The sequence below is a fragment of the Corvus brachyrhynchos genome, unplaced genomic scaffold (genome assembly GCF_000691975.1).
Source record: "Corvus brachyrhynchos isolate BGI_N302 unplaced genomic scaffold, ASM69197v1 scaffold162, whole genome shotgun sequence".
NCBI lineage: Eukaryota > Metazoa > Chordata > Aves > Passeriformes > Corvidae > Corvus > Corvus brachyrhynchos.
The window spans coordinates 5,695,953-5,723,771 of NW_008236696.1; the positions used below are offsets into that span (position 1 = coordinate 5,695,953).

The window sequence follows — 27,819 nt, forward strand, 5'->3', positions numbered from 1 at the left end:
CTGGAAGGCACAAACACGCCCACTGAAGGCACAGGTTCCACACCCCCCTATCTCTGACAAAATGCACCCTTCCCAGGGTTATTTGTTTTTCAGCTGTGCTCAGCTGCCCCAGTCAGAACCAGGGACACACCATGCTGAGTGATGCACCAAACCATATACAACATTGTGGATGCTCAACAGAACTTTTAGGAAGCTTCTATTAAAGATAAAGCACATTAACAGGGGGGGAATAGAGGAGCACAAGGTTACACAGAGATTGCATTTGAAGGGAGACCATCTTAATGGAAGTTAAAGCAAACTAGGATCCCAAGGCATAGTAAAGATGAGTGATGCTCAACATTTTGCTGAGGACTTATATTGCTGCAGTGTTTTTTCTTCTTCTAGTGAAAACCATCAGTATCACCAGGTTTCCTCCTGAAATGGGACAGGGAATGACTGCTGGCATTTGCGTCACCAGGATCTACTCACATTACTTGGTGATGAATCTCATTAAACAGCAGCACCTCAAGCAAACAGTCTACATAGCTCAGTTTGTTTGCATTTACCTTTAGCAACATGGCACGCTTCATTGAATTTCGAAGCAGTGTTTATTAGAAGAGTAAAATGCATCAGCATCCACCACCAGGCTTCTCAGCTTATTTTCATGACGTCAATATTCAGGTTTATTTAATCCAGTGAAAATATACATTGATTAAACATGGTCTCAGAGCATCCCCTGCAGCACTGAAAAATGGAGTAAATAGGAATGGCATATTCTTACTGCTTTCCTTCAGAAATAGATTTACCATTATCATAAAGCCTTTCCCAGTGGTGGGAAGGGCTGGCCACTACAGAGTTCCCTGCTTCTTGATGCCTGGTACCCTCTGGTCTGTTTTTCCTGACAGGCAATGAATATGTTTTATCAAAAGCTTTTCCACAGAATGAATCAAAAGTTACATTCAATTGTTACACTCAATTTAAAATGTAATGCAGGACAAGGGAATAAGACTGGGGTTTCTGTTATGCTACTTCCTCACAAGCTGAGTTTTGTTAACATGAGATTTCAGTGTATACTTCACCTGTGTAACATCAACTAACAAAGCAGTTCAGGTTTTCCTTCCCTCTTTCAAAATTCATTAAAAAAATCTTACTTGAGCTGAGATGTTGTAAACAAGTTCTCTGCCAAGAACAAATTTTTACAACTTAAGTTTTAAGCTCCTTTAAAAAAAAATCCAGAAATTTATAATGGAAATACTGACAGTGCCCATAATCACAAGTACAGAAACTTTATTGCAATAGGTAGTTTGCATTCCATCCAAAAAGCAAAGAAAAGTTGGTCTCAACCAAATTCCACATGCGTTCTGTAACAATGGCCAATTATGAGATCAGTAAAAACAGGTGAAAATAAAAAATACTGGGGATTTAAACACTGACGATGGCAGCATAAAGCCATCACCTTGGTCATTAAACTCTCATTGCGCAAGAGGGTTTTTTTAGAAAGTCTTGAATTACTTTACAACTCACTTCTCCTGGGCAAACTCTTCTCCTAGTGATCATCACAGGCTAACTTGGCAAATCTTTGAATCATGCTTCCAAGTCCTAACAGCTTGGCCATTCCCAGATATTAGTAATACAGGATTTATATTCAGTTTTGTCAGTTATATCTCTTGGTTTAATCTGATGAAGCCCACCACCACACATGTGCAGCTCAGTCACACAACAGCCAGATATTCCCACTGACAGACTCTGCCCCACAACTTGACCTGAGTTCTCCCCTCTGCCTCAGGATACCTTCTGTGTGCCAGTCAGAAATGGATGGCTGCAAACTGCAGCAAACTGTGTCTCACAGGCTATGCAAAAGCAGTGATGAGCTTCCTGTGTCACTGCCCAGAAGAGTTATACCTCAAACAGAAAGCATCAGGATTCACCTTTAGCAATACACTCCTCTCAATATTCTGAACACACTTCCAATTCTCTTAAACGTGCAGCAAAGAGTGAAACACAAAATGCAGAAATACAAGAAAAATTATGCACTTGGTTGCATTAAAAGGTACAAAGCCAAGGTGCTAATGGGCCACATGGGGAAGCAGAACAGCGTCAAGTGGTAACCCCATTCAACGCTCTTAGAAAATAAATCTGAGAATCGCAAAATTCAGAAGCACGGCTCAAAAGCATGTGACTGTGAACTAGCCTTGACACCTGCTTATGTCATTAATAAAATATTTAATATATGAAAAACACTGGGTTTTCAAAAGTGCCGTAACCAGTGCCGAAATGTGTTAGTCATCCAACAAGAACCCTCGCTCGAGCACTGGAAATTACAGAACAAGGAAATCAAACCAAATCTTTACAAGGAAGCCAGCTCAAACACTAAATCTGGACTGTGCTACCTGCAAACATTCATTACCAACAGTGACAGATCACAAGTCCTTTTAACCAGAAAGGAAAAGACTATCTCTCCCCTGCAGTACATTGTGTACAATTATTGGATCTGAGAAGGGCAGCTACACCGGGCTTTCAATATGTTCATTAAACAAGCCCAGGAAATTCAAAGCTGCTTCATACAGATCAAATGAACTCAAAGCAATCTTCACTTGTTCAGTCTTTCTCTCTGGGTAAAAGTAAGTATGGGATGACATTTCACAATTTTCCTTACCTAGAAGTAGTTATTTGAATAATATTTAGAAAGTCAAACTGTAATACAGTAAATGTGTTAATGATAAATTGTTTGAGCAACTTGACAAAAGAAGAAAGCACACAGCAAAAAAGGCAGGCTGTTCCAAAAAATGAAGAAATTTATGTTCATTACAACTATTCGGATATACATTAAATAAACTGATTCCATAACAACTTCTCCCATGTAACTTAAAAAGTCTTTGAGAAGTATTCTTGAAACTCCACAAGTGACAGCACTAAATCTCAGTTTCACTTCATCTCAGGGAAGTTTGGAAAGTAGCCTCTGGAAACAGTACTGTTTCATAAACTCACCAATGAGTTTATGTTTATCTTGTTAAGAAAGAAAAAATTAGCCCTTTCATATACACATACTTTTAAGATAACAGGATTTTCTTCATAGCTTCAAGTGAGGCACTGAAGTACTTTGTTATGATTAGTTTTATCACATTGAATCCAAATGCTCTGGATTATTAACCAGCTCTTCTGATAGGTCTCCAATAATGAAACACACCATACAGCTTACACTGACTCGCCATTCATCTTAGCTGATAAAAGAGAAAAGGAAGATGGGCAAAATCTCAGATCCTACCCAAGCAGTCCATAGCTTTAGGAAACCCCTTTCATTTGCTTTTTTACCAGCAAAAGCAGTTTATTTGTTGGCTTTAACACGGCAAACTTCACACTTGCCTGCTCCCATTCTACCCATCAACAACAGGTACCATGCCAAAGACTATTAGTACCCAAAGCACCTACATTGTCTCAACAGCTAAGGACATGTGAAAACCAAGTTAATGCCCTCTCCAGTAAAACATTAAGTCCACCACTTCCTTGTTGCTTAAAACCTCCTTACATTCCCTGCCTTGTTTTGAAATACCTGTTGACCCTTGAAGCTAATTTGCTGGTTTACCATGTACCCTGCTACAACTGTGCCATAGCACCATTACCAGGAAAAAAAACCACTTCACACAGCAGTTTGTCCTCAGGCTGCTGAGGATCCAAACTGAAATCCCACTGCTCCATTTGGGACCCAAGGTACCACTTCCACCTCCACAGTTGGGCTGCACTGGGCCCTGGCATTGAGAGATGGAGGATGTGCAAAGTAAATGACGGAGGTCACGGAGGGGTAGAGATTGGCGATGGGAAGGATTGAAACATGCACACACTCTCCCACCTCAGTCTTCCCATCCTTGCCCACAGACTGTGGAATTAAATACTTTATAACCCCTACCGCAATTACACAGCACTGGGTGAAGTCAAATGACAGCAGGAGGTTGCACATATGGCATTGGGAGCAACTGCATTTCTTGTGCTTAAGCAACTCTAACAAGCTGGGGAATACTTGCTCCATCCCTGCCTCACCCCCTTCCACACACCAGCTTTTACATTCCCTGATCCAAAACAAATTAAAAGGGACACAAGGTACACAAAATCATCCGGTGATAAGCATTTGTTCACAGTGAAACAATTGAACGGAAGGATTTGTCTCGTTAAACATACAAAAGGTTATCGATAACCTACCAGTTCACACCAAGTCTTCCAGCTCCAGGGAGGGACTGGATCCCACCCCACAACAATCACCTGTGCGGCCAGCCATGAGCAGACACGGCCAGGCACCTCTACCAGAGGCATCCTTCCCCTAAGGATTCAAACATTCAAACTCTCCCTGAGAGGCTTCTGCAGAACAAAGGCTATCGGCAACACAAACTTCACACCAAGTGCATGATCAAACCTGCTTCCCTGTAAAATATTAACAGCACTCCACCAAAATAAAACTAAGCAAGTTCTCAGTTCTTAGCTCGTAATTTTCCTTCTAATTTGACCACAACTGTAAAGTTGCCTTAAAACCTCCTGCAAGTTATTTCACTGCACTTTGCAGAGTCCTTGGAGTACAATTAAAACCTTCTACCCAAACTCAACAACATGAATGGTTTTCATAATTTCTTAACAGAATATTACTTCATTTGCCTAACACAGTCCATACACCCCCAATTTATCAAACCTTTATTCTAGGCTTGTAAAAAATAAGGCCAATTCTTCAAAAACTGGATGAAAACCAGTCTCACTTCTCACACCATTCAACTGTGTGCCTCTTATTTTATTCTCTCATCATGATTTTGTGAGCTGTTCCCACCAAATTACACTGCAAATGACACTGAAGAAAGCTATGAATTTGTAATTGAAAGATGCAACTCAGGCATTTAACAGCTTCAAAACTGCCATGAGTATTCAACAATGAGCCAGGATCTGCAAGCCCTAAAAGCAGAGACCTGACCTAAAGCAGAAACAGAAAGCTGCTATGGTGCTTTAAATTTAGGGGTCAAAGTAAATTACTACACAAATCAGTCTCACTTTCTGGGGGTGAGACACTTTCTCATCTGTATAGTTGCAGCAAGCCATATAAAACATATGGATATTGCAACTGAGGTACTGTAAAACAAGCATGCTACAGCCCTCTCAATACAAAAAGTAGTCTGTCTTTGTTTTCTTTAATGGTAAAACACAGAATTTTTAGTAGTGTAAGTCAGTACAGCATATTAGGTCGAAAACATTGCAAGCTTCAGTTCATGTAACTATGCATTGTTTAGGAATTTAAACCACTACTGGTTTTTTGGAACAGTCAAAAATTGCCACACAAGTACCAGTGTACTCTTGACCTCCACAGGGAGTGGCTCATTCCCATCTAATATGCCAACAAACTGCTTAGGATGAAGTTTCCCCATCACTGGCCCAACATGCTTATCTATCGTATCAACACCGCCACGTGCACTTGTATGATTTACTAGATCCTGAATGTATCCACCTCTAATGAACACTACCTTTTCCAAAGCAAACCTCAAAAGTTCAAACACATCCTGAAGACTCTAAGTATTCCCTTTTTTTCCCTCCCCTCATAGTCAAGTGGAAGTACATGTGTCAAGATTCCACCCTGCAGTCACCAGCTGCAAAGTCTCATAGTAAGAGAAAATTCTTCAGGTAAGTCCTCCCACAGGTACAACATGATGAAATGAAACCATTTCAACACACAGCATTTTTACTTTGAGAACAATCACAGAGTGAACTTACCAAACTTTGTCCGTAAAATACTGACTTCAAAACAAACCTCTCAGGTCAGTTTTCTGCCCCAAGCAAGCTTTACTGTAAACCTGCACTCACTTCTCTAATCTTGTAACACAGAAAGGTTGACTAACCTCAGCTTTAACTATAGTGTTAACACAAGCATAAATGTCCTGTAATGTCTAATGCATTAAGGCATGATTTAAACATTCTTCAGTGAAAATTTTTAAAAATCAACTCTGCCTATATTCATTTTCAATTATCAATGATACATGAAAAGCTCACTTTTTAAATATATTTCTGCACATTAAGACTATCAGAGCAACTGTGCTGGAAATATCTGACAGTTTTGGGGCAGAATTTTTTTCACAACCATGGATCAAAAATAATTAATGCTTCAGAGGGTGTATTTTTATTGTGAAGAAAAGGTTATGTATTCTCAGTAAAGATATAAAGCACCTTCCCCTGGCATAGCTTGGGGAAGAGAAGCAGTTTTGCTAAGCCCACATTACTTTTCATTTCAGAGCTGAGGAGATGCAACACAGGCAGGAAGATATTTATTCCAATGCTGTTCTGACTAACCCTGAAAAACAGACCTGAAAAATTTCAAGAGGTGGCAGCAACTAATAAAGAAACACCTGTGGCAAATTTAAAATACAATGTTGATGTTTTTCATCATTTGTTTTTAGTAACATAACCGTATAATGTACGGTACATTCAGCTATGGATTTGGCTGGAAAAACACTTTACACTAGAAATGGTCGATATAGTTAAAACAAAGAGCATTTCCTGGGGTGTCTTGCTAGCCAGGACATAGGAACCATGCTACACACCCTCCTCACATCTGCAAAGGGGAAGAGGTTTTTTCTTTAATAGACTCAAGGGCACAGAGCTGCTCATTAGATGCAAGTATTTTCTCTCATCCTGGTCCCTCACTTCACCCAAATGACATGGATCAACCTGTGCAACCAGATACTTTTATGCAAGAATTTAAGACTGAGACACAGTGCAGGGCATGGCACTGGGGCCAGGAGGGGGGGTAGGAGGGAGCACACCCAGCCTGCTGAGAAGCAGAGGTGTTGAGGCAAGTCGACAAAGACAAAAGGATCTGGATGTCAAGTATCCGAAGGAAGAGTATTTGACAAATACTTAGTGCTTTCTAAAGTAATCAGTCCCGAGCTGGTGAAACCACAGTGTTTAATCAGAGAGTGATGTGCCAGTGTTGGGAGCTCTATTTCCTAATACCTCAAAACCCTGCACAAAGAGTTATGTATATTTTGCTGTCTGTCATTTTGTACAACGCCCTTCCCTCAAGCACCGGTCCTCAGAACACATTAGACATTGTTAGAGGAGATTAATTTAACTGCAGATTATTTTTTGATTATTTTTTCCTTTCTTTCACAAAGCACTTAACAGTGCTTGGGAACTGGAGCTCTGAAGCACAGTCTATCCGTTTATTTGTGATCATAGCAACTAATTGCTCAAAGACAAGCCTCAGGCCCCAGGACCATTCCCATGTCACTGAAGTTGGCTGCTGCACTGATGTGTCACTCATCCCCAAAAAAAACTGTGTTAACTTGCTTGAGAGGCTTTGCTGGTACAGAGGGCAGACAGCTGGATAACTGACCACTGGATAATGCTGACTCCTTCAGTGGCAAAAAGACAATGGCGGGAAAAATAAAAAATCAGTTCTGACATGTGGTAGTGGTTTTGTTAGCAAAAAGTCTGCCCAAGGTCTCAATCAGCTCATAGGAAATTACTGTGTAGCTGAGACACTGCCCTGACAAGGCCAGCCTTCCCCTCCCAGCTTTTCCTTTACTTGACAGCCACAGCTGCCACCACACCTAGTCTTCGGGCTCCGTTATATCTCAGCACTGATAGGAGTCACCCCATGGGAAAGTAGGATGGTGGGACTGATGTCAGGTACCATGAAGAGCATTTTCCTTTTCTGCTTTAAAACTTTTGAATCTTACAGAAGAGGAGCCATCCGCTTCTATGCTTTTTTTTTGCGTTCCTACAAATGAATTTTAACAATGCATATCCTGCCAGGAAACGTTACCATGCATTAGTGATAAAGCATTAGATAAAAAGGTAAATTAAGTTTCCAAGACACAAATCTCAGCTGATAAACATATTACATCCACAGTTCAACAAGGGTGCAGAGAAGAAAAGGAATAAACCATTTTAGAGAAAGCTTCAGGAATATGGGGGGGAAACCAGGAACAGTAGATAAAGTAATGCCAGCCTGTCAAAACACTGCTCAGACTATGCATGAAACACAGCTATGAAATTAAACCAGATTAAACGAATGGCCATCCATTAACCTTAGGTATGTCTACATGGTACAACACAGACCTGAAGAGAAGCTCAGGCACCAGACATCTTGCCAACACACCACTCACTCATGGCACCAGCTCCCTGCTCAGCTGGATAAATAAACCTGAGCCAGACGAGCCATTTATTCTCCCCCAGTGGTGATGCTGTGCAGCTCTGCAGTCCGGGAGGCAGCAACTCTGCTCCCAACCAGGTGACACAGCCAGGCACAGTCACCAGAAAGGATCGCCGGGACATTCCCTCCGGATGCTGCTCTAATATGGAGATACTGCAAGGAAGCTGCCTAACACCACCAAGCCAGTTGCACATTTAAGGGATAGCTGCAAGAGGAAGGCTGAAGGGAAAGGCATAGCAAAGCTCTGCCAAGGGCACGAGCCTAAAGGTCAGGGCAAGAAAGAGACTGTTCACATGGGCAGTGAGCTGTTCCCAAGGCGTCAGGCTGTGCAGGGCATTGGTCCCACAGGATTGTCAGACACAGCTGGGCTATGCCCAGATTTGCTGTTCACATATCCTTTAGAGAGGATGCTTGTCAAGGGATAAGCTCCCAGACTCACACCAAAGGGAGAAGAGCTACAAGTCTAAACCTAAGCCAGACCATCACAGCACCTGTAGTTACTGCAAGAGGCTACAGCTGCAAACCTGATCTGCACGGAAGAAAAAAAAAATAAACAACCTAGGCAATCTGACATCAAAAGGGGTGATAAAACCTGGAGGAAATCTACTTTACTGCAAAAAAATTAAAGGAGGGCACAGAGGTGAGTTACCTAGCTACTTACTGTCCTTGAGACTTTTACCAGAACTCCCCACGCCCTGAACAGTCATTAGGTCAGGAAGAAAGAAAAGCTGCTGAAATACTCCTTCCACTTCACACAGGTCCTTTGGACTTTCCCCAGATAGCACCAACCTGGCAAACATTACGCCATGAGGGATTTAAAGAGACCACAAGAAGAGAGATGCCAGTTTCTATGGAGTTTGCCAGCAAAAGTAGCCAATGCTCATTCCAACTAACAAGCCAAGAGCAAGCAGACTGAGAAGAAAGAGAAGGACGTCCTGGCAGCTAATTAGCGAAAGCATTACAGTCAGGACTTCCAAGCACCAACAAGAACTAAGCAGGATATACAACTTTATGCAGGATTTTTTCAGACAGAACAGAGAACGTGTCTGGGGAATTCTTCACCAGTCACTTTTTGCGACCAAAATACACAAGCACTAATTAGATCATGCCAAGTCTTCATTTTCACACTTCCAAAGCTGCTCAATTAAAAGTATGTGTTTTGGCACTGCTCTCTGTTTCAAAACTATTTAGAAAAAGCTAAAAACAAAGAAATGCTTCAACCCCAGGAGGTGACACAGCTGAAGATGGATGAATCAACAGCATACTGGAAACCTAAAAAACTCATAAGCAACACAGACAGACCTACTTTCATGAAGCACATATTGCCTGATGTGACAGAACACAGAAAACAAAAATAAACCAACAATGAGAAAGAAATAAAAATAGTGAGAAAGTAAGGAAACTCTGCCTTTTTCAGCAGAGTTAGTAGATCAGCTCTGTCCTGCAATATTTTCTTAGATTGCTACCAACACTTTTTAAAGAGCCACCAGGCAGTTAAGGCTGGCATAAAAACTGGAAAGTGCAGGTAGAACCTGGGACCTTGAAAAACCCACACCAGTTGTCTTATCAATGAGCACATGCTGAGGAATGAGGTCATGTCCACAACTAGTGAAGCTGTAAGGAATTTGTGGGAAAAGATAATCAGGAGGAATTTTAATTTCTCTTTCAGTGTTTTGAGCGGCACCTCTTAAATAAGAAACTTGATGGAAAGTATCAGTTGCAATTCTTCAAGATGATGCAGAAATAGCTACTGTCACAGCTGCAGGTTCCAGGACATTGATTTGTATATTGAAGGATAAGACTAAATAGCAAGCAAGAAAGACTTCCTGCGTTAGCAGTGTTAAGAAAACTGCTAATGGTGCATGTAAGTCACTGACCACCTTGCACTGCATGGTAGTGCACCAAGACCAGACTCACTCCCGGTTCTTGTGATGGGCACAGCAGTTAGGACATAAACCTCAGAAACTTGAGGAGAAGGGATTCCCCTCATAGCAAGTAACATCACAAAGCCAGGACAGGAAGGAGAGGGAAGCTGGGAGATCTCCTCAACCTGCCTGCACTTCACCTCATCTGGAGGAAGACAGAGGAACAGTGTCTGGGAGAAGGCACAACCATTCCAGCTCCCTGAAGCAGCAGCATGCTGACTCAAAACCTACCTATTAGACTGCAGACACCTTTATCTTAGACGGTTACAAATTACCAACAACAAATTTAACGCATCCCATCCCTGATGACAAATATCCTTCTTATCTCTAAGAACCATGTGGTTATAAATGAGGTCCCACATCCTATTCCAAAGAACCTGTTGCAGAAAAAATCCCTGTCACTCCTCCAGCTGCTGCAATTCTTCATTTACATAAATCACCTCTATTTTAGATTCCTTGTCCCTCTGATTTATGGCCTTAAGAAAAATAAACATGAGTTAAGGAAACACGGGAAAAGAGTTAAGAGTTAATGAGCCAAACTCAGTAGCTTTGACCACATGTAAATACCACAGCCAATTGCTGTTTCTCTGACAGCCAATAACAAGAGCAAACATGCAAAAAGATATGTAGCACTTTTCCTATTCTTCAGAACTTAGGGATACGATCCAAAACCACCTCACCTCAGGACTTAAAGATCATCAGGCTTTTAGTGTCATAGCAGCTCTTCATTTCACCAGCTATCAAGCTAAATTAGGAATATAGTCTCCTTAAAAAATTCAGAGTATGACATTAACTGTACCAAGTTTAGGCCAGATGAGACTTTTAGCATCAGTACACTTGATTTAAACTTATTCCTAATTATGCAGATCAGAAAGAAACCCAGACTACAGAAAATCTGGACAGTCTCTCAAGAAAGCGTTTCTAATAAGTAGAGAGAGTTTCATGTGCATGACCTTCCAAAAACCAATCCCATCACAACAACAGGTATCCTGATTCTTATAAGGTGCAGGCTCCAAATACTCATGTGATATCACCAAATAAGTCTCCAAACTGGCAAAAAACAAACAGTTCTAAGAAATACTAATTCCACAGGAACCAAGAACTAAGAAAAGTCCAAAATGATAGTGGTTATATAAGAGATTGGATTAAGAATAATCTACTGTGATGTGTGCATATTTACAGAAGACTTGGAAGAACAGAGTTTAAAACAATCACTTAAAGAAAAGTTAGTTGTTAAAGGAAACAATTTGCTGTACTAGATTATATTTATGTGACCAAGAAAAAAGTAGTGAGCAGGAGCAGACATCAGGTATTAAATGTTGGCTTGACTCCTTTTCTAAAGTAAGATCAGATGCCCCAAAAGCACTTCCCTCCATGCAAGATGAAGCTCTTTGAGCAACACACATTGAAACTTAGCAGTATCTCACACAGCCTGAACTCACCCCATCTGCTATTATTACACTGGGGATGTAACAACTGACCACATGTAATGAATGATTATTTAATGTTTAATTGTTCACCTAAGAGTAATGTTTTTATCTTATTCTGTGCCTGTGCAGCCAAACCACAGCTGCAATGTGACTCTGTCTGCACTGGTAGGACAGGATGCAGACAGACAATAAAAAGAAGTTTGTCTTCCTACCTAACCAAACAATTTGCCCTTTAATATCACTATTACTCAGTGCAGAAGGAGGAAGAATAAAAAGAATATTAGACTGTTCAAAAACTCTGTACTGTACCTTTCTTGTGATTTTATTATTCGGGATCCTGGTTTTGGCTTTATGATCAGAGAGACAGAGGCAGGAAAGGCCCTTCTCAGGAAGGCAAGGTTGCTTGCAACATCCAAAAAGCTGGTATTTCTGCCTCCTTGTTTTCCACGTGCGGGGGGGCAAGGGTTGAATGCAGCACTGGGTCATGGCAATCTCACAGAATCCAGATCATTATAGTAATTATATCATTATACACCATAAAAAGCATGCCAGTGCTTGCTATTAAAACTGTGTTAAGATGTCGGTTGATTCACTTCAAGCGATATTTGATTAACGAAATGTGATAACAACATCTGCGAGAAAGCAAATGCAATGCCACATGTGTCTCAGTGAGCAGCACTGCCTATTCTCTCAGCTTTTTTGCTATCAATCTACTGCATTGCTATTCCACACCCAATCAGTTTGCAGCTAAGCAAAGCCTGGGAAGAGCCATGCCAGCTCACAGCAAAGGCCCAGCAGGCCCAGCAGTGTGGAACAACATGTGGCCATCCAAAGAATGGCACAATTAGAGAGTTAGCATGTAATGAAGCTTTTCCAGATTCCACCAATTTGTGGTTTGGGGATTTGCCAAGATGGGGAAGGCTATGCACGCACTTGTGTGTGACCATCAACTCACAGCCCTCACTGTAAAGCCTACAGCAAAACAAATTAAAAAACCAAAACAACTACCCTTCCTCCCTACAGCATCCATCAACCTTTCAGATTTGCTAGAGCTCTGCTTTTCTGGACATCTTCCTAGCTGGCTTCTTAGGCTTCTCACTTTACTCCTGAATATCATGAATTACACTTGAATGCTTTTAGTGTGCCAGAACACTTACTATTTCAATAATGACTTCTCCAGAACTTTTTTTTTTATTATTATGAAGGTAGTGTTTCCAAACAACATTCTTGATTGTTAGACTCAAAAAGTGTTGCTGTGATAACCCTCTAAGAACCCCATCTCCTCCTGAGTTACTGTTATCCTTACATTAGCTGCGAGATTTTGAGAAGAAACTGACTCTCAGAAGAATTTGGTTGAAATGAATTACTATTCAGCAGGGCAAATCCAAAGCTAGCATCCCCTCTGGACAACTAATGCTTCATAGGTTTTCACCAACAGTTGGAGGCAGGGACTTGCCAGGATATGTAGCTCTGTTCAAACTATACGTGGATATATTTGTGATGACTGCTTAAATCAAATTGTTCCTTCTTCACATTTGTTTGCAATTATGCCAACAACAGTCATGGCTGGGAAAAGTGGATTCTACTTTATGTCTTATGTACAGAAAGTGTTTAAATATTTATCTGTGATGTATGGCTCAGAAGAGGCAGCTCAAAGATCTGCTACACTGTATTGCATCTGACAGCTCAGTGTTGAACGGAACATGTACTTTCATGAGCTATGAAGAATTACTATTTCTATCACTGTTGGACACTTTGTGACTAAAATGTTGGACCCATTATCCTATTATCCAGCAACACACACTGTACATAATGAACATCTCTATATCCTTGGCCTTAGAGACCTTCTGTCAAAATCAAAAGAACTGGAAATTGTGCAAAGAAACACTTTAAGCTGATAAGGAAATTATTCATAAAACAACAAAAACAACAACAAAATAAGCACTGATTTGCACTGATTTCTGAGAAACTGGCAGGTTAATCTGGCAATATTTTAGCTACATATACAGTGTATTTATGCAAAACTGGAGACCTCACTGGCATATTGTCACAAGCAATAGGGAGTTAGACCCCAAAATTCTTTTTTGTTAGTTTTGGGCAGCACCAAGTCCTTGTCTGGGTATTTTCAGACTAAGACTAAAATTTCAGCTGTAGCGTGCAATACATGAGACGGTTGTCATGAAAAACATTCCACGTTATAAACTACTACTCTAAAAGCACCAGGGATTGGGCCAGGAATCCAAGCCCCGAGTGATATCAAATGACTTATTATGCTATTTCCTTCCACCAAAGAAATTACATCTTGCAAGAAAAACCAAAACAGATACCTGAAATTAAACAAATTCTGTCTGGCAATTAAGCAGGCGGTAAAAGAGCAAAAAGAGGCTGTGAGGCAAGATAGGTTACGTTTATCCTCTACACTGACACACAGCTTCCCTCCTTGATGAGCCTACGAAATATGACTGTAATCATAATATCAATGTTTTCTTTGACTTCCAGTAATTATGCCATTGTATAATTGAAGCTTCTGAAATTGATGTAAGCACAACTCCATAAAATATAGTTAAGAACCCATGGGTGGAAGTTAAAGCGGTGAAAATCAGTCAAGAAATAAAGCACGATTTTTCTTCTTTATCAGAGTAATTGACAATGACTGAGGTAAATCCTGTCACTGGCTATCTTTTATCATGATGTTCTTCCAGAAGATAAAGGCACAGACTCAGGGAAGCCCTACAGCTTGAAGTCGGGAGACAGTCTTGCAAACAGCAATGATACTCTGACTTCATTTGCTAAGAGTAGGTTAAGTACCTGGAAAAACAGCCTAAGTCAAATACCTTACTTTGCAAAAGCTAAATATTTGAAAGTTACCATAGCACCTCAATATTCCCAAGATGTAACACAAGAGGACAGGAGAGGAACTTCTGAAACACAGCCTCCAAATGCGGTCACTGCAACACACGCCGCTCCAGGCTGGCAGGAAGCTGATGGCCACCTTCTTCAGGAGAGCAAGGTAACAAATTTCGGGGGCAAAAAGTCTCTCCTTCAAGTCTGTGGTTCCACACTGAAATTGTTGGCTCTTGATCACAACTAATAGTAAGCAGAGAATTATGAACTGACAAACTGATCATCGCTGAACAGCACGCAGCTCTCCCAGCGGACACATGAACAAACAGAGTTTTAAGACCAGACAGGATAAGCACAGGGAGGACCACGGTAGCTCATCCAAGCAATTGATGCACATGCTGGGAAGGACACAATGTTGAGAAATTCGAGCCTGATAAATTTCCCACCACTGAGCCAAGAAGTAGAAGGCTGGAGAGAGAAAATATTGCTGTCTCTCTCAAGAAAGTATTACATAAAGTATAATCACACATCCAGAGTATTTCACCATCCCCTTACATTTCACTGTGGCATTTACACCTGTGTGTAGGGTATCAACATTACAGCTCAGCAGAACACAGTGTATCCCTGAAGAAACTGCTCTCCAGGTGGTGGCTTTTCCCTCACAGGAACTTCACCTGCAATGACCAACTCACCAGGGATAGGGCAGCTCCTGATTTGCTCAGTAATTCAAGTGAACACACAGGTTTCTCTATCCAAAGTCAATAGTTTGTTACCAGTCACAGGTTTTCCCTTTTCCTCCCATTTACACATATAAGTTGAACCAAGGTGCCAGATAAGTCAAGTCCTGCCTTTACTGGAACACAGCAATACAGTGCAACTGCAGGAGAAGGTCCATGGAACCACCTGCACTAGCAACAGGAAGATCTTCCCCCAGAGCATCCAGAGGCCATCCAGGGAGCTGGAAACCCAAAAGGCACAGACTCAACACACTGCTGAAACAACAGCCTTATCTTGTACAAGAAACTGGTTCAACAGCAAAAAACACAGCTCAGTTCTCAGTGGAGCACAGGGTAATGTGTTGGGAATAGAGAACCATAAAAATAACCAGCACACGCATCTCAATCCTAACAAACCAATATGTACAGAGCCTGTAAAGCCTCCTCTGAGAGCATCAGTTATACTATATATCTGATTTACATTTTTCAGAGAAATAACTGAAGCTCTTCAGCTTGTTCCAAAGGCCCAAGGGGAAGGAGAAAACCCTCAATACATGTAAGTGGCAGCTTTGCAGCAGCATGAGACTAAACAAATGGAAAAACCTAAAATAGGTTGCGACAGTTCATCATTAATCAGTATGAATTACTTGGCAGAATGCAGTATCTTTCAGTGCAACTTAGTGGCACCTTTCCCAAAGAACTAATACAAACACAAGTGCATAGCAAGAGATTTGGGGAGCAGGGGAAAAGGGATGTCATCACTGATTGAGTTGCTGATGGCAAGAAACAAAAAATGAGACTACACAGGGCAGCACCTGTGCGGCTGAAAAACATGACTGGCATGTTCCAGCTACTTCATTTGGCAAGGTTAAATCCACCACAGAAGAATCATAATCATATTACAAAACACTCAAGTCTTTTGAATGGCTTCCTTGCAGTCAGATACCACTTCTCTAACAGTTCTATTTATTCCTGCATTTTCCCAGGACAGGGATAACATTCTGAATCCTTCCCCTTGTATTCATAAAAGATCATTACTGTTGAACATATGAAGGTAGGAGAATAGAAGAGAGAGGGAGAGGCATTATCTTTGTTTAGAGACAGATATAAATGGAAAACTGCAGAGAAAGCTTCCAGCTCAGGCAACCTCTATCAAGCCTACAAAGAAGCGCTTGTGCTGGCAGGCCCTGGCAAAGGATCTAAGCATCCAAACTATTCCATTTTTCCATCTATATGAAATGATTTAATACATAACTTGCATATATGGATTTGATGATCAAAACACATGGTTATCAACATAGTTTTAGTGAACTCTGACTTGGAGTCTTGAATAGCGATCGAAGAAATTTTGCTCTGACCCTCAAACCTGGTTCTCAGAGGTTACCAAGATAGCAGCAGACCTCTTTCTTTTATTTGTATATGGATATACCTGTAATATCTTAGATCCCACTTATGATTGCCTTTTGTATTAGGTAGCTTTGTATTTACTTGTGTCAATAAATACGCAGGTCCTTTACTCATTTTATGCATACTTAAAAGGAAGAGAAAAGTTCTAATATATCTCAAACCATCATTTCAGTTGTTATTAGATCTGAATAGGTAGAAGGTTCAGCAAATGAGCAAACTAAAGGCCTTGCATTTGCAAGTCTAAAAACACACAGCTTCAAACAAAGACAGAGAAGGTAGCTAGACTGAGTAAAAAGCACCAGGCCAAAGTAGTTCAGACCAGTCCCCACTCTGCTGGAAACATCCTTACTATTACTTTTGTCCAAAAGATATACAACAGTCCTTAAACTCTCAAGAAGAGTTCAAAAACCATATTTGGAAAACAATTTGTGGTGGTTCTGTCATGCTTACATGTGAAAACCCATGTTAAAATTGCTAACTGTAGCTTCCATCACCCAGCAACTAGAGAAAAGGAGCAAAAACTGCCCTTGCATAGTAGTGTTAAAAGATAAACCTGCAAACAAGATAATAATCCAGATATTTGAAAGGACAAAGTTTGATTCGGGAAAGAAATTTCATGAGGGAAAGAAAAAAAAAAACAAAACAAACCCAGACAGTGATCTTAGTGAAATCCTCAGACATGAAAATGAAAGCAATTGTCCCACATTTGTATTGCTCCAGTCATTTCACACATGCTTCATTCATGTAAAGGGAATTACCACAAAATCTGGAGCTGTGACAAGATAAGCTTTTCATGGACTGAGGACCCAAAAATTAGAGACACTTAATCATAACTAAAGCTTTGTGAACAACACTTGTCAAATACATGAGCAATTGCAAACACCTACACAGCACTATCCAAAACACCACAGCACGAAGACAGCTAAATAACAGATACCAGAAGTCACCTCTGACAACTGTGCTTGGAACCAGCCTCTGTCATCAGACTTTCCCATACAGTGATAATGAGAGCCATTCCATGCAAAGAATGAGGTTTCAACGCCTCAGGTATCACTTCTTCCAAACATTGTAATGGATAAAGTCTTTTAATGAACAGCAGCATAAACTGCAGTTTAGCCAATCTGATTTGTAGGAAATCCTGTGTTCTCTGTCTCAGGCCCTACAAGTTTAGTGATGAAAATTGTAATAAGCTCTTTCTCTCAAATCAGAGCAAAAATATACTGAACTGACCTTCCATTGATCCCTGGGAAGCAGTTTCACCACCACGATGTCACAGTTCAGGGCTCTGTTGCGAGCAACTACTCCGTCAATAAAGATATCGCGAGTCCCATCCTAGTCAAAGAGGAAGAAAAGTAAGTGCCAGACCAAAACATATTAAATCATGGTTGTTACGAAGTTTAAAACACTGCCATCAAAAAAGACACACACCCTGGTGAGACAAACATCCTGCAGTTGTGCACAGGAATGAAAATGGATTCACCATACGTCCTTTTACATACAGCATCTTTCAACAAATAAGTACCTTTGTATGGATGTGCCAGTACAGTAGTTCCAGGCTATTTACACAAGACAGAGCCAAGCCCTCAAGATGTGTTGTCTCAGTTCCTCTACAGTTACTCTCGGGAACAAGTAGAGAGTTTTCTGCTGTCACAGCTCTTGACACATTAATTTCCCGCCTCAAACATTCAAAGCCAGTGTTCAGAACAGACAAATGTTCAGAACTGTTTACAAGACAGCCTCTGCAAAGTGCTCCATGCAGAGCTCCTGCTGCTCTCCTGGTGAGGTGGGAAAGCAGGGACATGCAACTTCCAGATCAGCAGGTCACTCTGTGAAGGTGGTCTGGATTGTGGTTCAGGATGCAATCTCTTGTTTTTCAAACGAGTTAATACCATATATTCTGCATTTGGCACAACTAATGTTAGAAGATATCCCAAATAATGATGACTACAGATGCCAACTGCAAGCCAGGAGATCTTTTACTGTAACAGACATGTCAGGACACCTTCTCTGAATACTCTGGGTTAGCATACTTGCACAAGAGCCTCTACTAATTGCACACACTATGATTATCCACCTCAGACATGTCTGGCATTTGGTTACTCTAGATTTAGTTTGGGAGATTTTCTTCATGGGGTGAACAAAGTTTCCCGAAGATGCCAACACAAAGATTTTAGTTTTTAAAGGATTGCCAGTTTTGTTCTTTTTTTTTCTTTTGATAATTATTGACAGTGTGCTTGCTGCTTTCATTTCTGCTTTCCCATAAGTCAGTATACAAGAAATTCCATGTGTCTGTTTACAGTGCAATGAACATGTCAAACAATGTGAGCATTTAGTATCAATATGAGCAGTTAAAATTGTTTTGCTAAAGAGAGTTGTCTTTGCATAGTTTTGAGGTACAAAAAAGGAGGTTGAGTTTCTTCAGATTAGTACTTCATTGTCTTTCAAAGAAAAAAGCAGCCTCACAAGACTTAAAGTCTTAATCACAACTTCAGCTGTTTCTCAGACACTCCTGAGTCTCATATGCGTGAATAAATCCAATCAGAACTACCAGCATGCTCAGTGTCCAAGAAAAATTTCTTTTATAACCTGAAAACATGAAGCCCTAATACATAAGTATCTTACTCTGCTTAGATACCAAAACAATAAAAGGAAGAACCCTGCCATGATGTGAAACTAAGGCCATCCTCCAAGAGACCAAATTACTCTTAGAAAGAAAAGCAGCAGCAGCTCAACAGCTGTGTGAAAGCTGCCTCCCATGACAAGATGCAGAAAAATTGCAAAGCCTCTTGGACCAACATAATTCAAATTGGAAACCGTTCTTTTCAAAAAGCCAGATTTTTTACACATGGTCATATTCCTTATTTCTCCCCACCCTTTCCCTTCAGCTCCAACTCTTTACCTAAATCCATCACACACATAAAAATGAAAAGTTCAAAGTCACTTTTTAAGGCAAATTCCTGGTTTGGGTTTTTTTTTGTCTGTACCTGTAGCTGCTCTGTGCTGTAGGACACAGGCTGGCATTCACAATAATTTGCTCTATACTTTTTTCCCTCCTCTCCCATGTCCATGAAAATAAAAGACCTTTTCTTCTGTAAAGGTACTTGATGTGTCACACCACCTAGTAAAAGCTGCATTTGCACACTCGGCAAGAGTCTGGTCTTTAATTGCACCTACACACTCTCATTCCAAACAAAATATATATATATATATATGTATACACACTTACATACACGTATGTTTGTATGTACACCTATTTTACAGCAGTTAATTTCAACATCTGCAACAAAGCTGTAATCAGAAAACTGCCATCAGTTTTGGTTTTCCCTCCAAAAAGAAACATCTCTCTATCTTGAGCTACAGGCTCACAATTGTTGGGTGAACTTACGCACTTCCAAGAAAATTTGTGCATCCCAGTTTTTCCTCCGCACAGCTGACACTTCAGCTTACTAATGCAATTAAAACGGCGCTGAATGACAACAGAACACAATCACTTGCAAAGTCTCAGCTGTCCCTGGGGTGCATCTATTGGCCACAGTGGCTTCAAGACTTCTGCAGCCCCCTCCAGGCTATCTCTGCAGATATCTCCAGCAGTGCTCCCTATCCCCCTCCGACAAGAGATCTGCAGTACTTCCATCTGCTCTGGAAGTGTCTCCCACAAGCACAGCACAGGTCCAGTCACTGTCACTCACACTCAGCAGCACCATCCTTCACACTGCCACTTCAAACCACACCACCCTGCGCAGGGAACACACGAGATGCGAGGCAGAGATTTAAACTCCTGGGGTCTGTTCTCTGGGTAGCTTTCAAGAGAAAAGCCCTGGGCCTTCCCCTCAACTCTTCATGCAACAATAAGACAAGCAGACAGAGCACATGTGTGGCAAGAAACACGCATGGTGTCAGAAGGTGAACAGCTGTTGCACTGAACTCCATGAAGCCATGGCCAAGTCAGAGCTGAAGAGAAAGGGGTACAGTGCCCTCATCAACAGCAGGAAAGAAAGGGTGATTTTTCACAGCTGCAGCTCTTGCAGCATCTGTCAATGATGGGAAGTGCTGGAGAACACCAAGGCTGCAACCCCTCCATTATGGCAAATAATGTTATACAAAGGATAAGCTTTCCCAAAGCATCTGTCTTAAAGGACTGTGCCCACACGAGCCAGAGTCATCTTCATCCAGGTGTTGATTCTGGTATTCATCTCCATAAAGGGCAGAAAAGTAGAAAGATAGCTGAGATAACCACCTCTGCTACACAAGGCAACAGCTGGACACTAGAGGGGCGATTAGGGGTAAAGGCTCACATCCAAATAACTCATGAGAGTAGCTGAATTTCTCTTTTAACCTTGCATTTTGTAAATTCAGAGAATACACTTGACAGCTTATACTTACTACACCTACAAGAACACCTGGCAAAGGAAGCATCAAAGTTCCTTTCCCTTACACGCTTCCCCTCTGATGTACCAGAGAGCTGCTCTGTACTTCTTCCTCTAGTTAATGTTACTGTATTCTGTGCTGCCCCAACCTTTCCCCACCCAACCTTCTCTAACAAAGCTCCAAAACATTGCCCCAAATCAACAACATGAACTGAAAAACACCATGAATTTCAAGGCTTTCAGTCCAAGCCCCAAAACAATAGTGCTGTCAGTAGCAGGGACAACAACATAATCAGTGTTTCACTGTCTCAGGGCAGGCTCTGCCTTCTCATCCCCACACCAGCAAAACATTTCAATATAAAACTCATTAACAGCAACACTTTGACCAAGTCAGTTCGACATAAAAACCTTTGGCTGTGCCAGCTGTGAGGTCACCTTCCCGACTGGAAGGCCCTGAAATTGCAAGAGTCCTTCTTTTCTGTCAAAATAAGGAAAGAAGAGAAAAGAGGTGCAAGCCAGTCCCATGTGACAGAAGCACATCCCAAGCCAACCAAGATACAGCCTGCGCCAAGGCGGGCACATGAAAAGGAATCACGCATATTATTTCTGGAATGACTTTTCAAATCAGCTCATACAGCAGATCGAAAATGGAGAGCATATTTGTTTAGGGGAGATTAACTTAAATCAGTGGAAAATCTAAAAAACCTCTGCAGCCATAAACCAAGGGTTTCTGATTACGCTATCTGGTGGTCCTCAAACCTGACTTCAGCTGGCCTCTGTGGGACCCTGCAGTATCCCCAACTTCAGCACAAGCAAAGAGTTTCTTTGAGGTATGAGAAAGCAGGATTTGTTTGGGAATATTTGATATAAAAGAAAATCCAGATTGTGTTCATTTTTTCCAACTCATTCACCTCTGAGTGACCTTCTGTGCACAGCATAACTCCTATATTAATGCACCTTTACTTATGAACTTTAAAGCATTATAAAATTACACTTACTGGAGATGGAATGAAGGCTTCATGGTACTTCTTAGGATTTATTCTCAAGGGTCCCTTAAAAAAAAAAGAAAAGAAGGAGAAAGATTATGCCTGAATCTTATTAATTTTATATAACACCAGTTAAATTAGAGAGCTGTGGGTAATATATCTACTGTGAAACATGAGAGATACATCTAAATTTCCATTATACATTTCAAGTCTTGACAACTTAGCATCCAAGCAACTTCAAGCCAAAAGGCAGTTTCATGATAGGCTTAAGCTGATCTACTGCAGTCTGTCATCAAAGAGATGTTGAATCATTAGTTGTTGCTGCTACTGGGTGAACTGAGGATCCAAGCCCTCCTGTTCCTTTCACATATTTTCTGCTGAGCATCCACCACCTTCGTTAACAAATGGATAATAGAAACAATTTGGCTCGCTCTGTCTTGGAAAAGGAGAATGTTGGGTTTGCTTATTTTGGAGGATGCAAGGAAAAAGTAAAAGAAAAGCTGAGCTTGCATGGCAGCAGGTATCATTCTTATGGGGCTCTGGCTGCTTAGGCTGTTCCTGCAAACAGACAGCAGCAGTAACTCTGTGATAATAAAGCACATTTCCAAAAAAGAATCAAAAGGATTTTCCAAAAATAAACATTTAAAGTCTACAGGATTAAATTCTGTTTAAACATACTTAAAGGCAAACTATCTTAAATACATTAGAAAATTCCATGGTCTATCTCTTTCTGCTTTGTTATCTGCCAACTTCAAGGCCAAGTCACCTGCAACAAATTCATATCACCCCTCCAAAGTAAACCAACCAGTTTAGCTGCTTGCACTCAGGTCCATCCAAGAGAAAGGCAGAGCCAACCAAGGCCTTACAGGCTACACATTTGCATCCCAAAAGGATCCTGAAAACTGGGATTCAGGTGACTGCAGTTCAAACTGACAGCATTTGAATCTTATGGGAACACAACTTAGGTATCTGTCTTCCAACAGGCTTTGCTCTGGGAAGAAACTTTAAAAATTTCTCTACTTGTGTATTTGAAGTAATGTTAGCCAATTTATTATACAAACAGATTCCATCTGTTTGCACTTCTGTGTTAAGCAATCATAGGAGCATCTCACAGGAATTGCTTCTTTAAAACTTTACTGCGGCAAATCATTTTTTTATGTATTCTGGGAAACACTCAGACAATAGGAAAATAGAGCTGATTACATGTTAAAGTTTTGCTGCCTTGAAGAAGATTTCACAGGTTTATGAAGATTTTCCATTGCACTTATTTGCTAAAGTATGCCAGCAAATACAGAATACCAGAATACCAGCAGCATGTATTTTATACTCTTCACATACTATTTGAGTACTTTGCTGCACTGTCTCGTTTGATGTCTCACATAACTTGTACTAACAAGGACACTTGCACCCATGGCAGGAACAACCACACTTGCACCCATGGCAGGAACAACTTTCTGATGATTCAAGTCAGCTTCACAGGTTCTTGCCAATAAAGTTACTAACCTTATTGAACTTTCCCAGTGAGACACAAAAGGGTCACAATTTCTCAAGCTGCTCTGCTAGACCAGGGCAGGCAGTACTCAGACTAAACTTCGAGCATCCCAAACCAACATGGAAACAGCATGGAAACAAAGACAACCCACTGAGAGCAACCCTGGGGTATTTTATGCTTCAGCAAAGCAAGAGCTGACTTGCTGTCATCAGTCTCTGTTAGCACTGGTACCCACGGATGGAAAAATCCCAGTGGTCATCCTCCACTTATTTCCCAGAATCAGTCATCAGAAGCTGCTACAGAGAGAAAAGAAAAAATGGAAAGGGACTGCTCTGCTTGACAACGAATCAATTCCCATATGTGGATCCTGTTTTCCTCTGCAAAATCCCCTTGAATAGTTTGGGACAGCTGTCAATCAGTCAGGTGTAAATACCTATCATGCACATGAAAAATCAGGGTTTGTGCCCATGGCCCAGAAGGCACCAGAGCAGCAACGTGCCCATGGATGCCCAGCTCCAGCAAATGCACAGAGAAGCAGTGTTACCACGTTTATTGTGCAGCCTGTTTATCTGCATTTTATATGCACTACCTAATTATGATCAGCATTAGAAGTCTTATATCAAGAAACGTTAAAATACTTCAGCTCTTTCCTTTAAGCAAGAAACTCACAAAATTTATCTTAGAAAGCAGATGGGCCCTATTATCTGTGCCCATGAAAATCCTATTTACAATGTTGTACATTTCACGCTGTGATATCATATCTGGAACCAGTCACTCTCCCCATCTGCAATGAACAACTGTTCTCATATGTGTATTAGGGGGTGAGGATCTGGCTGCAGAGTCTCATGATGTCACACTAATATTGTATTATTTTACAATAGCTTGCAAATAATAGCTGCTATATTTATCAGTGTTCTTCTGTCATTAGGGCCTTTGTTATGAAAGGGAAGAACAAGGTCTGCAGGAAGGTCTCTAAAACACTTTCTGATGATTCAAGTCAGCTTCACAGGTTCTTGCCAATAAAGTTACTAACCTTATTGAACTTTCCCAGTGAGACACAAAAGGGTCACGATTTCTCAAGCTGCTCTGCTAGACCAGGGCAGGCAGTACTCAGACTAAACTTCGAGCATCCCAAACCAAGCCATTTATAACAGCTATTGTAACACATATGCCTAGATTTGTTTGTATGTACAAAACATGAAAAAAAGGACAGGGTTCACAAGTATCTGATTGCTACCAAGGCTTTCTTTGAAAAAACAATCCATGAAAATCAGGGAAACCCCAGCTTTTACATCCACAAAAGAACAGCTTTCCAAGGAGAAACACCCTCTTAATAGCAAAGCAGGCTCTGCACCTCTGTTCGCTCCGCCTGACCCCAGCAGCCCTGCAGGGAGGGTCTGGGAGATGCTGGAGGCGTGGAGCAGACATGAGTTTCTGGCTGATGCTTCAGAGGATGATTAGAGTCCTTTGGGTCAATGGTCTTTAATACACAGCCCAATTTCATCTGTTGTGTATAACCATCATCGTGCGCTCACGGAACGACGCAGGAGTTATTCAATCTTGTTTGCCTTCAGGCCATCCGGTGTGATTCCAACCAACCCAATACGCCTGGTGTTTGCTCCCTGCAGTTTTAAGGGCAGGGAAGTGGGAATTCTATGCACTTATAAGCGCCTGAGCTCAGATCCCTTTTCTTGTGGAAGGACACTTCCGCACACGTCGCACGACAAAATGAATCCAGGAGTCCGCAGGGCACACTTCTCGTGCTGCTTATCAAAACCTGAGTTATGTCAGATACAGGACCAGAAGCCATTAAGACCAATAGTACTGACAGACGTCAGCACCCATAAAGATAACCTTTCACTCTTCCTGATCTGGAGCTGCCTAATCTTTGTGGCACTTGTGTGTCATCTGAGCAATCCCCAGGTCTGCCCGTAGTTTCTGTGGGTTGGGCTTTCAGGAATACTTTGTTGCACAGCTGCCACCGTCCAGCAAAAATCTCAGTGTCATGGTAGGCTCTTTTCTCCCTAACAGAGCTCTCAAATTCTCATCCAAATATAAGCAGATCCAGTGCTTCCAGGATGCTCTAGGGGACACCCCATTTTCAGAGTCATGCTGCTGACTGGGAACACTCCAGTTTCCTCAGGACCATCAGATTCAGACTAATAGGTTTGTCCTCCCCTTCGATAGGCTGCTGTGGAGCCTTTCTGCAGGTTACCATGCCAGAACAATGCCCTCCTTTTGGGGATTAATACAACAGGCATTTGTTCATTCTAGCTCTTGCTGTCTTAGAGAAAACCACTGAATATTTGTCCATTCACTAAAGCTGCTTTCAGGATCTCACCTATCCTGGTTGAGGCTGCAGTGATGAATGGTCTTGATGAAATCATAAGGATGAATGAACTGAAGATGAGAAATACTGAGCTGGGATGTCCATGATGTAACACTCAGCTCTGAATGATTAAATCCAGCTTCTACAGTCTTAGTTGTTTCCCTAAGATGTGGAACTGGATGAAAGGAAAACAGATACAGCCTAAGAAAGCACGTATGACTCTTCCAGTTACGCAGCACATCACCTGGAGTAGACACTACACAGTTACAAGAGTTAGGGATTTGTGGGGTATGCTCAGCCCCCGCCCTGGAGGGACGTCTGCTGAGATAAGGAGAGTGCCTAAACCTCCCAGCAGAACTCCCCTGGAAAGGGAGCTACTCTTAGTTATGGCGAGAAGACAAACCCAGAATCCTCTGGGAGACCCTATGCAGATCCTTTGTAACCCATTGGCCCTTACCCCCTGATACCCACCCCTGTATCCCTATAAAGCCAGCCCCCTGCCCCTGCGAGGGCAGAGAGAGCCCGTCCCTGGCTCCCCTTTGCCGAACTAATAAAGCTACTCGTGTGGAACAGCTACATGAGCCTCTCGTCTCTCTCCCTGGTCTGGCCTGGAGGCTGCCCTGCAGAGCTGAGCTGGAATCACGAGCTGACAACCACTGAAGAGCTGACAGCCTCTGCACGGGCCCTCCTAGCCAGCAGCTGAGGGAAGACACCGGGCCTCGGGAAGGTGATTCCTTTTGGGACCATCTCTCCGGACCGGTCACAGCTTCCTCGGTCAGAGCTACTGACCCCTCACCAGCTGTCATAGGGATTCTTTTGCCAGGGATCATGCAATCACAGGTCCGTGGGGACTCAGCATTTCAGTGGGATTCTCAGGTAGTAGTCACACACCCTGATGTGCCTCATCTGCAGCTGCACTTGACCTCATAGGCAGCCTACGCACACTGCAATTAACGCTATCAGGCTGTTACCAAAAATGGTGCCAAAAATACTCCCAAAGGTAAGGCAGGAGCTTTAGTTGATGCCATATGCCAGTGCAGCCATGAGGGAAGTCACAGCTTAAGGCTTCCATTTCCTCCTGCACCATTTACTTCCCACTGCAGATGTCTGTGATGCTCTTTAAAAATGCACTGGCCTGAGGTCTAAGTAGCCCAGTGGACCATGCTGATCATCAGCAGGGACATGATTTCTCTCAAAGCTAAGAGTGCATGAGATTGGTCTTCAGGATGGAATCAGGCAGTCTTTTATGTAAAATCCTCATCACGTCTCCAGAGATTATACCATTATATTAATATACAAGAATTATTATGCAATTATAACAAAAAATCAGACAAAATTGAGGTGATGTCATTTGAGACTCCAATGTATTGGTAAAAGTAAATATCACAACCTCACCAGCACTACAACATTAATTAAATGGTAAGGGACCTGTCTGTCTTTGGGTAAACAATCCCTCAGCATGGATGTCATGCCCTCACTGAGTTCCACCTGCCTTTTTTCTCCAGCCAGTCTGATCTCACTGGGATGCCAGGTGTGTCCTGGAGAACATTACACCATGTTGAGGACTACCATGAATGTGGTGCAAGGATGCTCTCTTCTTCTCCATCTCAGACCTGCCAGCCTTCATGTAAATCTTCTCTATCCAGCAAATAGGACAGCAAGACCACCCCCACATTCTTTAGAAAAGAATTGCTGCCTAATGATGGCTGCAGTTTTGCTGCTCCAAAAAGAAGCACAAACATTTTTGAGAGAAATTTCAGCAAGAGGTATCTTGCTAAAGGCATTTGTTTTTACTTACACTGACACAGACAGAGTCTGCCAGCAACTGCTGTTGTTTTGAGAATTATTTGTAAAAGGAAGTGTCTCCCCAGTAATGACCATCATGGCCAGCAGACTGTTCAACCAGCAATCTGCAATTCATCACTAGTGTGGATCAGGAATTTTACAGAACATGCAATCAAACAAAAAACTACTTCAGAGGAATGCAGAAGATTCCATTCCACTTGTAGAACACCCTGAGAAAGGGAAAATATCTTCCTCTGGCATCTACAAGTGATACATCAATTCCCTGTCATCAGCTGCTGCTGATTTCCAACAACTGCCTGTGATTTTCCCAGACTTATCACAAGAGCATGGACACTGTATATATTTCAGGCACCTGAATT

At 41.7% G+C, this 27,819-nt stretch overlaps 1 protein-coding gene across 1 annotated transcript in view; it reads right to left on the minus strand.

Moving 5' to 3' along the window:
* The window catches only part of DIS3L2 (DIS3 like 3'-5' exoribonuclease 2), a 184,125-nt gene that overhangs the window by 139,857 nt on the left and 16,449 nt on the right, over positions 1 to 27,819 (minus strand). The window contains exons 2-3 of the mRNA XM_017727008.1: positions 21,846 to 21,899; positions 17,711 to 17,812 (exon numbers count right to left, since the gene is read on the minus strand). Of these exons, the coding sequence (XP_017582497.1) occupies positions 17,711 to 17,812; positions 21,846 to 21,899 (156 nt within the window). The remainder of the gene's footprint in view (positions 1 to 17,710; positions 17,813 to 21,845; positions 21,900 to 27,819) is intronic.